The sequence below is a fragment of the Somniosus microcephalus genome, chromosome 18 (assembly GCF_052327205.1).
Source record: "Somniosus microcephalus isolate GS21.2 chromosome 18, FLI_Smic_1.0, whole genome shotgun sequence".
Lineage (NCBI taxonomy): Eukaryota > Metazoa > Chordata > Chondrichthyes > Squaliformes > Somniosidae > Somniosus > Somniosus microcephalus.
The window spans coordinates 19,193,539-19,208,976 of record NC_141004.1 but is presented as its reverse complement, the minus strand read 5'-3'; the positions used below and the strand labels follow the sequence as shown (position 1 = coordinate 19,208,976).

The 15,438-nt window shown below is 43.8% G+C and overlaps 1 protein-coding gene across 4 annotated transcripts in view; it reads left to right on the top strand.

Moving 5' to 3' along the window:
* Positions 1 to 15,438, top strand: part of LOC147105079 (AMP deaminase 2-like) — a 172,381-nt gene that overhangs the window by 129,710 nt on the left and 27,233 nt on the right. For all 4 annotated transcript variants that reach the window (XR_015081674.1, XM_086011145.1, XM_086011147.1 and 1 more), the window contains exon 11: positions 13,073 to 13,204. Coding sequence is in view for 3 of the 4 variants with exons in the window: in XM_086011145.1 (XP_085867271.1) it covers positions 13,073 to 13,204 (132 nt within the window). In the remaining variant the exon portion in view is untranslated. The remainder of the gene's footprint in view (positions 1 to 13,072; positions 13,205 to 15,438) is intronic.

The following is a 15,438-nucleotide window of genomic DNA, read 5'->3' as shown; positions in this document are numbered from 1 at the left end:
TGAGGATTGAAACCTCTCTTCAACGTCCTGTCTTCGGACGAAGCCGCCGTGGAACAACTGCCGCAGGGTTCGAATCCTGACTCGTCGCCAATGTTAAGTCTGTGGGTTGTATTATAAATAATCACAGACTCCACTGTTAACAAAATAAAACACGTCTTTACTATTCAGAGGCTCGGGCGATTCTGCCCTAGTTAACGTATCACAACCCTTATATACTGGTGTGGTCACTATCGGTATTACAGTATACATGAGCCAATAGATAGTGCCACCCTAAAGTAGTGCTCTTAAAGGCGAACGGTTACATTCTATAGTTCCCTTAAAGGTAAACGGTTACATACACAACAAGTCTGGTGAATCTTCGCTGCACTCCCTCCATGACAAGAACCTCCTTCCTCACATAAGGTGACCAAAACTGCATACAATACTCAAGGTGTGGTCTCACCAAGGCCCTGTAGAACTGCAGCAAGTCATCCTTGCTCCTGTACTCGAATCCTCTCGCTACGAAGGCCAACATACCATTTGCCTTCTTAACCGCCTGCTGCACCTGCATGCTTACCTTCAGCGACTGGTGCACAAGGACACCCAGGTCTCGTTGCACTTCCCCTTTTCCCAATCTATTGCCGTTCAGATAATAATCTGTCTTCCTGTTTTTGCCACCAAAGTGGATAACCTCGCATTTATCCACATTATCATGCATCTGCCCAATCACCCAACCTGTCAAAATCATACTGGAGTTTCTCTGCATCCTCCTCACAGCACACATGCCCACCCAGCTTTGTGTTGTCTGCAAACTTGGAGATATTACATCTAGTTCCCTCGTCTAGATCATTAATATATATTGTGAATAGCTGGGGTCCAAGGACCGATCCCTGCGGTACCCCACTAGTCACTGCCTGCCACTCGGAAAAAGACCCGTTTATTCCAACTCTTTGCTTCCTGTCTGCCAACCAGTTCTCTATCCAAGTCAGTACCTTGCCCCCAATCCCATGTGCTTTAACTTTACATGCTAATCTCTTACGCGGTTTTTGATTTGATTTGTGAGCCCAGACAGTGATTGCATCGTGGCCAAGCCTGATCCTCTCCTCACTTGACATTCACACCTGTACGCTTTGCAGCAGGGGTTTGCTGGCTAGCCATCTAAAGTGGGAGCCTTGTCTTATTTTAGCTTCCCTAGCTCGGGGGTATTGGAACCAATGAGTGTCCAACGACTTTCCCAGTTGAAATGAACTACCTTCTCACAGACCAGCGAGTGTACCTGGGGCTTTCTGGTCTGTATGTCTTCAAATCATCCTCTTTTACCCACTAAGCCTTTAAGATAAACTCTTAATTCTTTTAAAAAAAAAAGTAGTGTAAAGTTAATTCCCCACCTAGATTGTAAATGGCGTCCTTTTCTTTAAATTCTGGCAGGATATGGATTCCTTGTGAAAGGAGAAGGGGACTCGAGCCTCAGTACTATGAATAGTAAGTACGTATCCATAGATGTGTTCCTGGTACTTTTTTGTTGACCAACTTATTTTAAATTTAAATGATTGGATTGGCTCCCCCAAGGAGGAAAAACCCAGCTGGGGGGAGGGTGGGAGGGAATAAAGACCATCCATAATCTGAGAAATCACGCTGAGGCTATTGGTCGATGACGTGCTGTAAGGTGGATCCCTTTGGCCTCAAACCCCAGTGTGTTCAATCTACTTCTGATGAATACAAGGCTTTGTGGAAAAGTCTTATTAATGGGATCAGTGTTCACAAAAAAAAACCCCGTGTCACATCTAAGGGTAAGCACTTGGCATTCATAGTATTGATCCCTAGACGCGCCTTCTCCTTTCAGCTTTTAGCACTGCAGTGTTGAGTACCGAAATTTCAAAGATGTAAATTCCAATTTTACTGCCAAATTGATGTTGGCCTCTGCTCTCATTGGAACGATCTGCGAGGATTGAGTTGAATATCCGCTATCTCCTTTTCCATTACCTGTTTATTCAATGACCTCATTCAGGAAGACATTCCTTGCAAGAAATTGGGCATTCACCCACTTGTAAGGTGTGGATTCAGAATTTTCCAATCTTTCGTTCTTGATCTTTAACAGGGATTCACCAAGTGTCTTATTTGTAGCATTGGTAGCTCAAACATTTACCTTGAGCTGTGGCGAATAGTGGTTTGTCTTTCGGCCGAGCGTTCTGGTTAGTCTAGGGAGTGAGTAATTGCTATACATTTAACTCTTCACTTCAATATAATGATCTGTGGGGTGCGCATGTAAAGCTTTAACCTATTTACACCTTCCTTTCTCCCTGTCCCTGTTATAATCACTCTTGAACTCATTTTATTTTCTCTCCCTCCATCACTTTTTTGCTCCTCGGCATTTTGTCTAATTTTTTTCCCCGTGCTCTTCATCCCACCCTGCTTCACCACTGCTTGAGTTGTGGTGAGGACTGCTCTGGTTGGAGGCCATCTCGATCAGACTTGGCTTGCAGCATGGCCAGCTGATCACTAAAGGCCTCAACCCATTATTAGTGCTTTGAGAAGCTGTCCAAAAGCAGATAAAAATCCCAGCTTAGCTGTACTGCTAGTTCACAACTGGATAGGTGTGTTCAGGGGATACTAATGAGACCATTGGTAGACCTCTGGGCATGTTATGTGCGATTTACAGGCTACTCTCGTGCTACAGGGCAGCAGTGATACCTGCCCTGCTGTATGCCTCAGAGACATGGACCATGTACAGCAGGCACCTCAAAGCACTGGAGAGGTACCACCAATGCTGCCTCTGCAAGATCCTGCAAATCCATTGGCAGGATAGGCGCACCAACGTCGGTGTTCTTGCTCAGGCCAACATCCCCAGCATCAAAGCTTTGACCATGCTCAATTAGCTCTGATGGACGGGTCACATTGTCCGCATGCTCAATACGAGACTCCCAAAACAAGCACTCTACTCTGAGCTCCGGCACGGCAAGAGAGCCCCAGGTGGGCAGAGGAAATGCTTCAAGGACACCCTCAAAGCCTCCTTGAAAAAGTGTAACATCCCCACCGACACCTGGGAATCCCTGGCCCAAGACCGCACAAAGTGGAGGAGAAGCATCCGGGAAGGCGCCGAACACCTCGAGTCTCTTCGCCGGGAGCAAGCGGAAGCCAAGCGCAAGGAGCACGCGTCAACCCAAGCACCCCACCCACCTGCCCCTTCAACCACTGTCTGCCCCACCTGTGACAGAGACTGTAGGTCCCACATTGGACTCACCAGTCACCTGAAAACTCATTTTTAATGTGGAAGCAAGTCATCCTCGGTTCCGAGGGACTGCCTAAGAAGAAGAGACATCAGTACTTGTGTATTTTCTTCTCTCCATTGACCTCGTCGTGAATGTGTAGAAAGATCAGTCTATATGTTCACAACTCGCTGTGCCCACCGCGATGTCCAGAACTATGAGATACATGAGCGGCTGCTTCTCATTTTAACCTGCACTTCTGCATCATTCAGGGTCGCATCTCGGATCCCTATTCTGTCCATGCCCACATCTAGGCTTTCATCTTTTGTTTCTCTCTGAAAGAAGCTTTTTCGAGGTAGTGGGAGCATTTGCACGGCGAAAGAGAGGTAGTTGAGCAAGCAGAGTGCAGGAAGCCGGTGGGAATTGGCAGTAGTAAATAAGGGCAGTGATGAATAGCATAGAATGGTAATCGCTGTGCAACAGAGTCCAGGTGCATGGATGAGGGGGGGCAGTGTGGAGAACTGATGTGCATCAGAGAACCAACTTTAGTCAATAGTTTAAGTCAATTTAGATTCTTAAGCATCTGTGATTTGCTGCAAACTAGGGTGAACCTGGTAAGATGAGGACTGCAGGTTATGCAGTGCGTGAGAGGAGGCAGCCAATTTCGGGTCCCTTTGGCTTGCAGTCCTTCACTGGAAATTTGCACATAGTGTCACTTTTAGGTATTGTAGGTTAGTCAGCATGCAGTGCTGCATCAGGTAGAGTAGATGAATGATTGTAATTGAAAAGGGCAGGCATTAATTGAGTTTGTGAAGGAGAGGCAGCAGATGAGGAGCAGTAGGTGGAAGGGAAAGAGAAGGTTGTTTGTGATTAGTACAATAGATTGGAAACTGACAAATCTTAGGGTACAGTGCTCTTTTGGGGTGAAGATAATTAGTACCAGAGGCCAGATGTGGTGCTGTACCTGGAATGGCTGAAGCTGGAAAGCAGGAAAGAGGAACTGAAATATGCAGAGTTGATAGCTGAATACAGACAGGTGGTGCTTGTTTTAGTCTTTTTCTCCACAGTATGGATTTTAACAGAGATGTTGCACTAGTAATCCCATTGGCTATATACACATCTCTAGAAATGTGTCCTTGAATACTTTTGGTGAATAATTTCTCATTGCCTTGGATACCTGCAAAGCCTTTGATGCAGTCTGGCATTGTGCATTTTTTAATAACTTATTATGATCTACTGTGCTCATGCCTATCTAGCTTGTTCTCAAATCTTCTGGCAACTCTCTCTTGTGCCAGCAGACATGATTCAAGAAAATGATCCTTCTCTGATCCCTTACCGTCAACTTCTGTCGCAATCTACCTGGTCTTTTACTACATAAGCAAAATACTGCGGATGCTGAAAATCTGAAATAAAAACAGGAAATGTTGGGACTACTCAGCAGGTCAGGCAGCATCTATGGAGAGAGAATCAAGAGTTAATGTTTCAGGTTGATGACCTTTTGTCCGAACTGGAAAAGGTTCGAGAGAGAACAAGTTTTGAGCAAGTACAGAGGCAGGGAAAAGGGGAGGGCAGAAAAGAACAAAAGGGAAAGTCTGATGGGATGGAAGGCAGGAGAGATTAAATGACAAAAGGGATGATGGTGTAAGACGAAAGGAGATGGTAATGGGGGCAGAGGTTATGACCTGAAATTGTTGAACTCTGTGTTGAGTCCATAAGGCTGTAAAGTGCCTAATAGAAAGTTGAGTGGCTGTTCCTCGAATTTACGTTGAGCTTCATTGGAACAGTGTAGGAGGCCGAGGTCAGAGAGGGAGTGGTCTGGGGAATTAAAATAACAGGCGACCAGAAGCTCGGGGTCAGGCAAGACTGAATGGAGGTGTTTGCAAAGTGGTCTTTCACTAGTTTATCAATAATCTGGTCAGTGAACTTCATTCTTCTCTTTGTAAGCTCTAAACGTGTCATCCTTCACTCACTTCCTCCTCAAATACCATTATTTTAATGTCATGAGTCATCACGGCCTCCATCTCGCCCTCTCCCAGAGCCTCAAAACTATGGATTTCTTCTCTCCCTTGGCCTTTCCAACCTCCTACAATATCTAAACTTAAAACTCAGACTTCAAGTCACTTAATTACCACTTCCTGATTTAACTCTTAACGTCTTTTAACCTTTTCAACCTTGGTACAGGAAACTTTGTGCTATCCGGCACCGACGGGACCGAGCTGTTGCCGTTCCCTCAAAACTGCCGGACACACCAGTGCTGATGTTGAAAGATACGGAAGCTTTTGAGCTGTCAACAAACCCTGTTGCTTAGCTTCTAAACAGTCCAAGCGTCTCTGTAGCATCTCTGTAGCTTAGCAACAGCTTCAGCAAACCTTGCAGAGCTTGACTGTTGAGGAAAAAAGCAACGAGGAGGAAAAAAGCAACGAGAAGAAAAAAAAACTAACAAAAACGGCTCCTGATTTTTGCCGGTGGCTCGAGCATTCCGGACAGTTAGCCTCCGGATAACACACAGTTTCCTGTAGTATCCTGCGCTCTGGGTCTTGGCTGTTCAAATTTATTTATCAGTTAAATTCTTTAAAAAAAGGCTAAACCTTTGAGCACTTGATAATTTTAGCTGGTTGAGAGATTCGCTCTCTTAGTTTGACTGGATTGCCTTACATGGCAGAGGGCACGGCTGCTCATTTTACAGAGATCCTGGTTTACAAACTTTTACATTAAAGTTACAAAGCGAAGCTTAATAGCCAGTTGTGTGATGGGGAGAGGTAACTTGTAATTTTCAGAATCTGCTGTAAAAGTCACATTTCATATTGGGGAAATGCATCTATTTGTTGTAAGTCATTAGTTGCTGTAGGAGCACTATTTTTATTGACCAATAATTACTATTGGGCTTGTAGCCATTGCCATTATTTTCTGATTCGAACAAAGTGGCTGCTGGATAGTGCAGATGCTTCTCGGATCGGATAACTGATGATGTACATTTCTGAAAGCACATGGTGCGTGAGCTAATCCACATATTCAGTGTTTTGTTTTTAATTCCTTAGAAATACATTTAATAGTTAAAACAAAATTCAACCACCACTGTTGCATGGCTCAGCTGAGGTGAGATTTGAAAGGATTTTGTGGTATTCTCTGGGACTTCTAAGCTGCCTGCTGGAAGCTGCACAATTGGGAGTGGCCTTAGATGGACTTCCTGCGGGACAGTGCCCCCGTTTCCACTTGCCACTTGTCTCTGATAACACAGCTGAGATTGCAAACTCTCCAATTAGCTTTTCTGCTCCGTGGCACAGTAATGTGGGGCACTACCGCACTGCAAGGCCAGTACCCTCTGTGTTGTCAGTAATATGACATTTCTTGAAAGATATATCCAGCTGAACAGTAGTGGCACTAGATGGCAATTCCAATATCTCCTCTACTCTGTGAATTTTGCCTCCCTGCTTAACTTGTGATTATCTCATTTTGATGACCTCCAAGACTCTCATCCCACCATCACAATTTAAGCCTCTGTTCGGAATCCCCACAAGGTGCCTTTCCAATCATAGCTGAGGAGTTTTAAGAGGCACTGAGGGAGATTCTAAGGGCAACATAACCCATACTGCTCTCATGTACGTTATACCTGCTGCAAAGAGAAATGCGTTGGAACAGGGACACTAATGATACACTTGGAGACCAGTGGTTTGCACAGGAGAACATGAGGAATCGGAGGAGAGGAAACTAACTGACATGAATCAGTCATTCATGAAAGAGAGGCTTATGAAGTAATACTGAGCGGCCTGCGGGTGGCGCTGTCCAGGGAGAGTATAAATACTCGGGCACGGGCCCAGCTTGCGCAGGGCATTCTTAACAGGAACTAGTGAAGGGCACAACTAGATCTCCATGTTGTAAAACAGTTGATTAAAGCTTTGTTTAATGCTTAGACCAAGTGCCTAGTAGTTTTCTTACGTCACTAACTAACTAACGAAACTGTGCAGAAATTGAGATGAACAACAACTTCAATTAGGGGGGATAAAAAGCTTCTTTATCCGTACGGTGGTCCTGATGTGCTTCAGGTCCCTGTGGTTTTGATATGATTCCCGTCCCTGTTTGAACAGTATTTAGTACTGAAATATTGAGGCCGAATTTGCGGTCGGAGGCGGACCTCCGGAGTACATCTCCGACCCGCAACACATTTCTGCACCTACCTGCTGTCATCCAGGCTGCGGAGTGTTCGGGTCTTGGGCCTCCGGGCGTACGCCTACATAAAGGCCCATGGACGCAGGCAGTTCAGGAGCGTCCCTGGGATCACGTGGGCTGGGTCCTCCAGACACACAGGTCGATTCCATTGCTGTCATTTCTGAATGGAATCCCCAAATAATTAAACAATTTACACAATTCTAATAAATATAAATGTTCTGAATTTCAATTTTATTCATAAGTCCCCTCATTACACCAAATACAATAAAAAATTTAATGTTTTGAAAAAATAATTTTAAACATCGTAAACCTGGCCAATATTTACATAAACTATTTTAAAGTGTTTGTGTCTAATTTTTTTATTTTTAAATGTTTAAGATTTATAACAACTCTTGCGCTGATGAAAGCAGGCCCAACGCCTCCTTTTACCAGCCATAAGAGTTTTGTGGGTAGTTATTAGGCAAATAGCCCAGCCCTACGCCAGCAATGCTGTTTTTACTCTCTGTTCGTATAATCTGTCGAGGCGTATCTTTACAGAGTGCAAGTTCCAGGTTTCACGCCTGTGGAAACCCGGAAGTTGCGGGACCTTTCTGATGGAATATGGCGACGTACGCTAGCCACTGCGGAGACCGCATTTTCTGCCCCTTTGATCTCGGTAAATACTTTATATTAATTTGTGGTTTATTTTGTGCGTGAATGATTAGCAGTTGCGCAGGAGTGGCTGATTTTTGACATTGTCAAAGCTGTTGTCAATCAGATTCTGCCTCCTTTGTTAGGGAAAATAGTGAGCAGAGGCTAATGTTGGTTGCTGTTATCATTGTTCCTTGTATTAGGTGAAGCCACTTTACCATTTTTTACATAGGAGGAATTTCCTCCTGTGCTAAAAAGCATTAAGGGTTACATTGAATAGTAAAAAGGTTGGGAAAAAATACATTTGGGAGCTATGATTTGCTTAAGTAATATAAGTAGGGTTACTTGTTGCCAGGATGGTCTCAACTCTGACAGCAATTGGTAAGATGCTGTACTGGTAAGAACATAAGATGCAGGAACAGGCCATTTGGCCCCTCGAGCCTGCTCCGCCATTTAATGACATCATGGTTGATCCTATTTTGGCCTCAACTCCACTTTCCTGCCCGCTCCCCAGAAGAATGAGAGGGGATCTCATTGAAACGTATAAAATTCTGACGGGGCTAGACAGACTGGATGCAGGGAGGATGTTTCCCCTGGCTGGAGGGTCGAGAACGAGGGGTCACAGTCTCAGGATACGGGGCAGGACATTTAGGACTGAGATGAGGAGAAATTTCTTCACTCAGAGGGTGGTGAACCTGTGGAATTCTCTACCACAGAAGGCTGTGGAGGCCATGCCACTGAATATATTTAAGAAGGAGATAGATAGATTTCTAGACACAAGGCATCAAGGGGTATGGGGAGAGCGGGAATATGGTATTGAGATGGAGGATCAGCCATGATCATATTGAATGGCGGAGCAGGCTCGAAGGACCGAATGGCCTACTCCTGCTCGTGTTTTTCCTATGTTTCTAACCCTTGACTCCCCTGTTGCTTGTAACTGAGGTTGGGACTGAAGTTAATGGCCCAGTAATTCCGGGCACAACGCGTGAGTAAGGACGGGGTACTCGCGCGTGTGCCCGGAGGAATTGCCGGTTTTCAGGATGCACAGCGCATGCGCTGAAAACCGGCATTTCCTGTCCTCTGACCCAAGGGGTTCAGAGGCAGAACGCGTGCGACTGCACAGGCAGCGCGTGCGCAGTGAAATTCCTTTTTTTTTTTCCACGAGTTACCCGAGTGTAAAGGCCTCCGGTTTTTACGCGTGGAAAAACCAGACGTAAGCACTTAGTTTTACAGGTAAGTGGGCTTTTAGTACAATGTAGAAATTTTTTTTTCCACAGGTTTATTATTTTTAAAGAATTTACAGTAAGGTAAGTTTAGTTTTAGGCCCTATTTTTTAAAAATTTATTTTTTTCAAAAAATTGATTAATTGTTTAAAACATTTTTAAAAACTTATTTATAGTTAATATAATCAGTGGGATGTTTTTTAAAATTTTATTTAAAGTTAAAGTAGTGTTTTGGTAGCCCATACTTTTCATGAGTTTGACAGCTCTTTCTGTCAAACTCATGAATGAGTTTCCCCTCCCCTGATTGGCTGCACAGTGCTCACCTGATCCCAGCCGGCACATCGCACTAACTACGCCGCTGGATCAGGTAAGCACATCGCGCCGACATCTGAACCGGGCCTGTGACAGGAAATGCAAGCAGGCCCGGGCTTCAGATGTTGGCGCGCAGGGTGAGTGCAGATCGGGGGCTTGCACACGCGGCAAGCCCCTGACACCAAGTTCTGGGCCAATAGGTCACAATGCCTGGAAACTTTTCAGTCTTTACTTTTCGAAACGAAATACTGGTAGCAGGAAGGAAATAATGATGAATATTACATTTCCTGCATAGGTGCAGCTGAGATGTAAAAAATCTTAGTAGATAGAGACACGAGAAAAACCTGGAAGAGAAATAAAGGAGGTGGATGAGCATGGATTCAAGAGGGGTAACTAGAAACCCCTGGTGACTGAACACCACACGGGCAGCAGAGAAGTTGTGACTAAAAATATTATTTATTATTTGTATGACTTTACATTTTGATGTGCTGGATAAGAGGAGAATGCAGAAAGTAAGATTTGAGAACCTCTTTCAAATTGGCAAGCCTGTCAGTTGTCGGTTAAAATCTGTGGAAACTGATTCGGGATCATTTTAAAATCTGGGTAATTGGGATAATTTATCTAAAAACTAAAATTGAATCTTGCAAATACTGTTGTATGAAATATCATCAAGCTGTTTCACAGTTAAGTAAATGAGTATTACCAGCTGACAATAGCATAAGAAATAGGAACAGGAGTAGGCCATTCGGCCCCTCGAGCCTGCTCCGCCATTCAATAAGATCATGGCTGATCTCCTACTTCAACTCCACTTTGCTGCCCTGTCCCCATATCCTTTGATTCCCTTAGTGTTCAAAAGCCTATTGATCTCAGTCTTGAATATGCTCAATGACTGAGCACCCACAGCCCTCTGGGGTAGAGAATGCCAAATATTCACAACTCTGAGTGAAGAAATTGCTCATCTCAGTCCTAAATGGCCAATCCCTTATTCTGGGACTATGACCCCTAAATTCTAGACTCTCCAGCCAGGGGAAACAGCCTCTCAGCATCTACACTGTCAAGCCCTCTGAGAATTTTATACGTTTTAAAGAGATCACCTTTCATTCTTCTAAACTCCAGAGAGTATAGGCCCATTCTACTCAATCTCTCCTCATAGGAAAGCCCTCTCATCCCAGGAATCAATCTCTCCTCATAGGAAAGCCCTCTCATCCCAGGAATCAATCTCTCCTCATAGGAAAGCCCTCTCATCCCAAGAATCAATCTGGTGAACCTTCATTGCACACCCCCCTCCTAAGGCAAGTATATCCTTCCTTAGGTAAGGAGACCAAAACTGTACACCATACTCCGGGTGTGGTCTCACTAAAGCCCTATATAATTGCAGCAAGACTTGCTCCAACTCCCCTTGCAGTAAAGGCTAGCATATCATTTGATTTCCTAATTGCTTGCTGTACCTGCATGTTAACTTTGTGATTCGTGAACAAGGACCCCCAAATCCCTCTGAATAACAACATTTACTAGTCTCTTACCTTTTTAAAAAAAAAAAAAAATCTGCTTTTCTATTCTACCAAAGTGGATAATTTCACATTTACCCACATTATACTCCATCTGCCACTTTCTTGCCCACTCACTTAACCTGTCTATATCCCTTTGCATCCTCCTCACAACTTACTTTCCCATCTATCTTTGTATCATCAGCAAACTTGAATGCATTACACTCGGTCCCCTCATCTAAGTACAGGAAACTTTCGATTAACCGGCCTAATCTAAATGTACACTCTCTGGAGCCGCAAGCCTACATTTTGTTGTACTGCACTTGTGCACTAACAATGACAAAGTTGATTATGATTATGATTATAAATAACCGGAACGCTCTATCCACCGGCAAAATTCAGGAGTCGGTTCAGGTAACTTTTATTACTTTTTTTACTCCATTTGTTGCTGTGCAAGGGTGTCGCTGAAGCTGTTGCTAAGCTACAGAGACGTTTGCAACTTGTGCCGATTGTTTTGAAGCTGTAAGCAACAGGGTTTGTTGCTTTATACGGAGCTCTGAGCTCCGTATCTTTTACTATAGCGTTCGGTTATCCAGAATTGTTGATGAACCGGCAACACGTCGGTCCCGTCCGTGCCGGATACCAGAAAGTTTCCTGTAATTGATATAGATTGTAAAAGTTGAGGCCCATAGCACTGATCCCTGTAGCACCCCACTAGTTACAACCTGCCAACCTGAAAATGACCTGTTTATTTCTACTCTCTGTTTTCTGTCTGTTAACCAATCCTCAATCCATGCTAATATATTACCTCCAATCCCATGAGCCCTAATCTTGTGCAACAACCTCTGGTGTGGTATCTTATCAAATGCCTTTTGAAAATCCAAATATATTCCATTTAACTGTGTTTTGGGTGGAGCACAGTCATCTGTCGAAACATCTCTTGAGTAGTTACTGTTGCTTGTTCTATGCTGTGGAGTAGCCATTATTACTGATGTAAGCCCCCAAAGTGTGGACTGAGTGATATACACAGTCGACAACACTGGCTTGTTTTAAGAAAGACAGACCCAATAATTGAAGTAAAAACGGTTTATTCAGGCCTGGGGAGCTATGGCTCTTGCGTCCCAACACAAGGCTCCAACTCCACCGAATCTCTTGAGGTTCACACAGTTATACACATATTCCGAGACCTCCTACTCCAGAGGTCCAATCGATTTAAAAGTCTATACATTAATCACTAACTAGGTGTGCCTAACTTCTACAAGGTAACCAATAACATAAGTTTCACTTTTCACTGTATGGGCCTGTGGCCCCTCTGATTTCTTGGAAATGAGTCATCAGGTCATGTGATTTCTGAGAAACGAGACCCTCTCTCTCTTGACCACTACTAAGTTTCGTTTTTCCAGAAAAGGGTTATGTCATTGTCTCTTTTTGTAAGTTTCATCTCTCTAAACTGGTATGGTCATTTCTGCAATTAAACATACGAGTAATTAGTACATTTCATCTTTAAACATTTTGCTGCGCAATTGCGTTCTACTAAACGTGCCCTGTTACGCTCATTTTTAAATCTTACTTCAATTACTAATTTAGTATTTTCCAGTTATGGTGATATATCTTTTTCACACTATTGAATGTACATAAAAAGCAATGAAATAAAACCTAAGATACAAAGTCCGTTCTTCTGTCTGGTGACGAAGTTTCCCTGGGCCACACCCCAGGCTTGAATTCCACAATTTCTTTACTTTCTGTACGCCTTGGTATCTGGTTTTGTTTTCTGGCCAGGTTACATCTCTTCAGCTGGGAAGTCAGGCAGGTGCCCTGCTCCTTGCCACGTCTGAGCTGCCCGCAAGGCAGTAAGAGAAACAACTCCGTGGTGACTACTCCATTCCTAATTACTGTATTCCAGCCTTCCATGGGGTGCAGTGTGGTCAAATGTTGCCTCATAGTTAATGCAACTGAGATTGGAAATCCGGTGGGTGTGGAGGGGAGGGGAGGGGCGTTTGATATCTATGTCCCACCCTTGCTAGTAAATCCGAGTTTTGACTTCCCAAATGTTGATTTTCTGTTCTAGGATCGGAATACCTTTCACCGGTTCGATAAGTTCAATGCCAAGTACAACCCGATTGGGGAATCGATTCTTCGTGAGATTTTCATCAAGACCGATAATTACATTGCTGGCAAATATTTTGGTCACATTGTAAAGGTTAGAATTGCAATGACTTTAAAGAGTGAGAGAGTTTTGCATGTTGTGCGTTCATTCCCTTGTATGTTTTAATATTTTTTTTCCTTTTTTAAATAAAAGCATTAACCTTGCCCCTTTATTGGGCTCGTGTGTTGCACACCATCTATCGATGTAGACAACACATTGATTTTTTTCCCCCCTTCTCAGCTGCACGGAGTACCTGGTCTCCATTGAGCTACTTCTTGTGAAAAAGGTTGAGATCAGGAAGTTAATACATGGATAATCACATCACAAACCATTGCCTTGCCATTCTGTGGTTCAGTGTGTTTGGTTCCAGCTAACTTCAATGGGATACGACAGGATCTAGCCAGGGTAAAATGGAACCAAAGACTGACAGGAAAAACTGTAACAGAACAATGGGTGATCTTTAAGGAGGAGCTGTTCCAAGTACAGGCTAGGTATATTCCAACAAGTGGGAAGGGTAAGGGAACCAATGCCCAGGGCTCCTTGGATGATGAGGGAGATAGAGATGATGATGAAACAAAAAAAGAGGGTGTATGATGCATGTCAGGTGAATTCTTCAAGGGAGAACTAGACCAAATACAATAAGTTGAGAGGGGATGTGAAGATGAAAATATGATTGGCAAAGAGAATATGAGAGTAGAATGGCAGTTAACATAAAAGGGAACCCAAAAATCTCTTAAGGCATGTAAACAGTAAGCGAGTAGTAAGAGGCGGGGTGAAGCCTATAAGAGACAAAGAAGGTGATATATGCTTAGAGGCGCAGGGCAAGACTAGAATACTCAATGAGCACTTTGTATTGGTGTTTACTAAGGAGGTGGATGTTGACAAAATATCGGTAGAAGTGGAAAAGGTAGAAGCAATGGAAGGGGTGAAAATTAATAGACAGGATATACTAGAAAGGTTGGGTATGCTTAGAGTGGACAAGTCGCCTGGTCCAGATAGCTTGTATCCCAGGTTGCTAAGGGAATTGGGGGAGGAGATAGCGGAACGGCTTGCCATAATTTTCCAATCTTCCCTAGATGCAGGGGAGATGCCTGAGGATTGGAAAGTGGCAAATGTGACACCATTGTTCAAGAACGGGTGTAAGGATAATCCTAGTAACTACAGGCCGGTCAGTTTAACATCAGTGGTGGGTAAAGTTTTAGAAACAATAATCAAGGAAAAAATTAACAGGCACTTGGAGAGGTTTAAGCTAATTAAGGAGAGCTAACACGGATTTGTAAAAGGCAGATCGTGTTTGACTAATCGAATTGAATTTTTTGATGAAGTAACAGAGAGGATTGATGAAGGGAATGCAATGGCTGTTGTCTACATGGATTTTCGGAAGGCGTTTGACAAAGTACCACATAGTAGGCTGGTTAACAAAATTGAGGCTCATGGAATAGGTGGGTCAGTGGCAGCTTGGATAAGGAATTGGCTTAAGGACAGAAAACAGCGGGTTGTGGTAAATGGCTGTTTTTCAGACTGGAGGATGGTAAACAGTGGTGTTCCCCATGGATCAGTGCTGAGGCCATTGCTTTTTTTGATATATATAAATGACCTGGATATTGGAATACAGAGTAGAATTTCTAAGTTTGCCGATGACACCAAATTTGGGGGTGTGGCAAACAGTGATGATACCAATCGATTGCAACAGGACATAGAAAGGCTAGCAGAATGGGCAGACAAGTGGCAGATGGAATTTAATACAGAGAAGTGAGGTGATGCATTTTGGCAGAAGGAACAGGGAGAGGCAATATGCACTTAATGGCACAATTTTAAAGAGTATGCGGGGACAGAGGGACCTGGGAGTTAATGTGCATAGTTCCCTGAAGGTTGCAGGACATACTGAGAGAGTGGTTAACAAAGCATATGGGATCTTGGGCTTCATAAATAGAGGTATTGAGTACAAAAGCAGAGAAGTTATGCTGAACCTTTATAAAGCGCTGGTTAGGCCACAACTGGAGTATTGCGTCCAGTTCTGGTGGCCACACTTTAGGAAGGATGTGAAGGCCCTTGAGAGGGTGCAGAGGAGATTTACCAGAATGGTTCCGGGGATGGGGGATCTTCGCTACAAGGACAGGTTGGAGAAGCTGGATTTGTTTTCATTAGAGCAAAGGAGGTTGAGGGGTGATTTGATAGAGGTGTACAAGATTATGACGGGTTTGGATAGGCTAGACGGGGAAAGGCTGTTCCCACTAGTTGATTGTTACAAGAACTCGGGGGACACAGATTTAAGGTTTTGGGCAAGA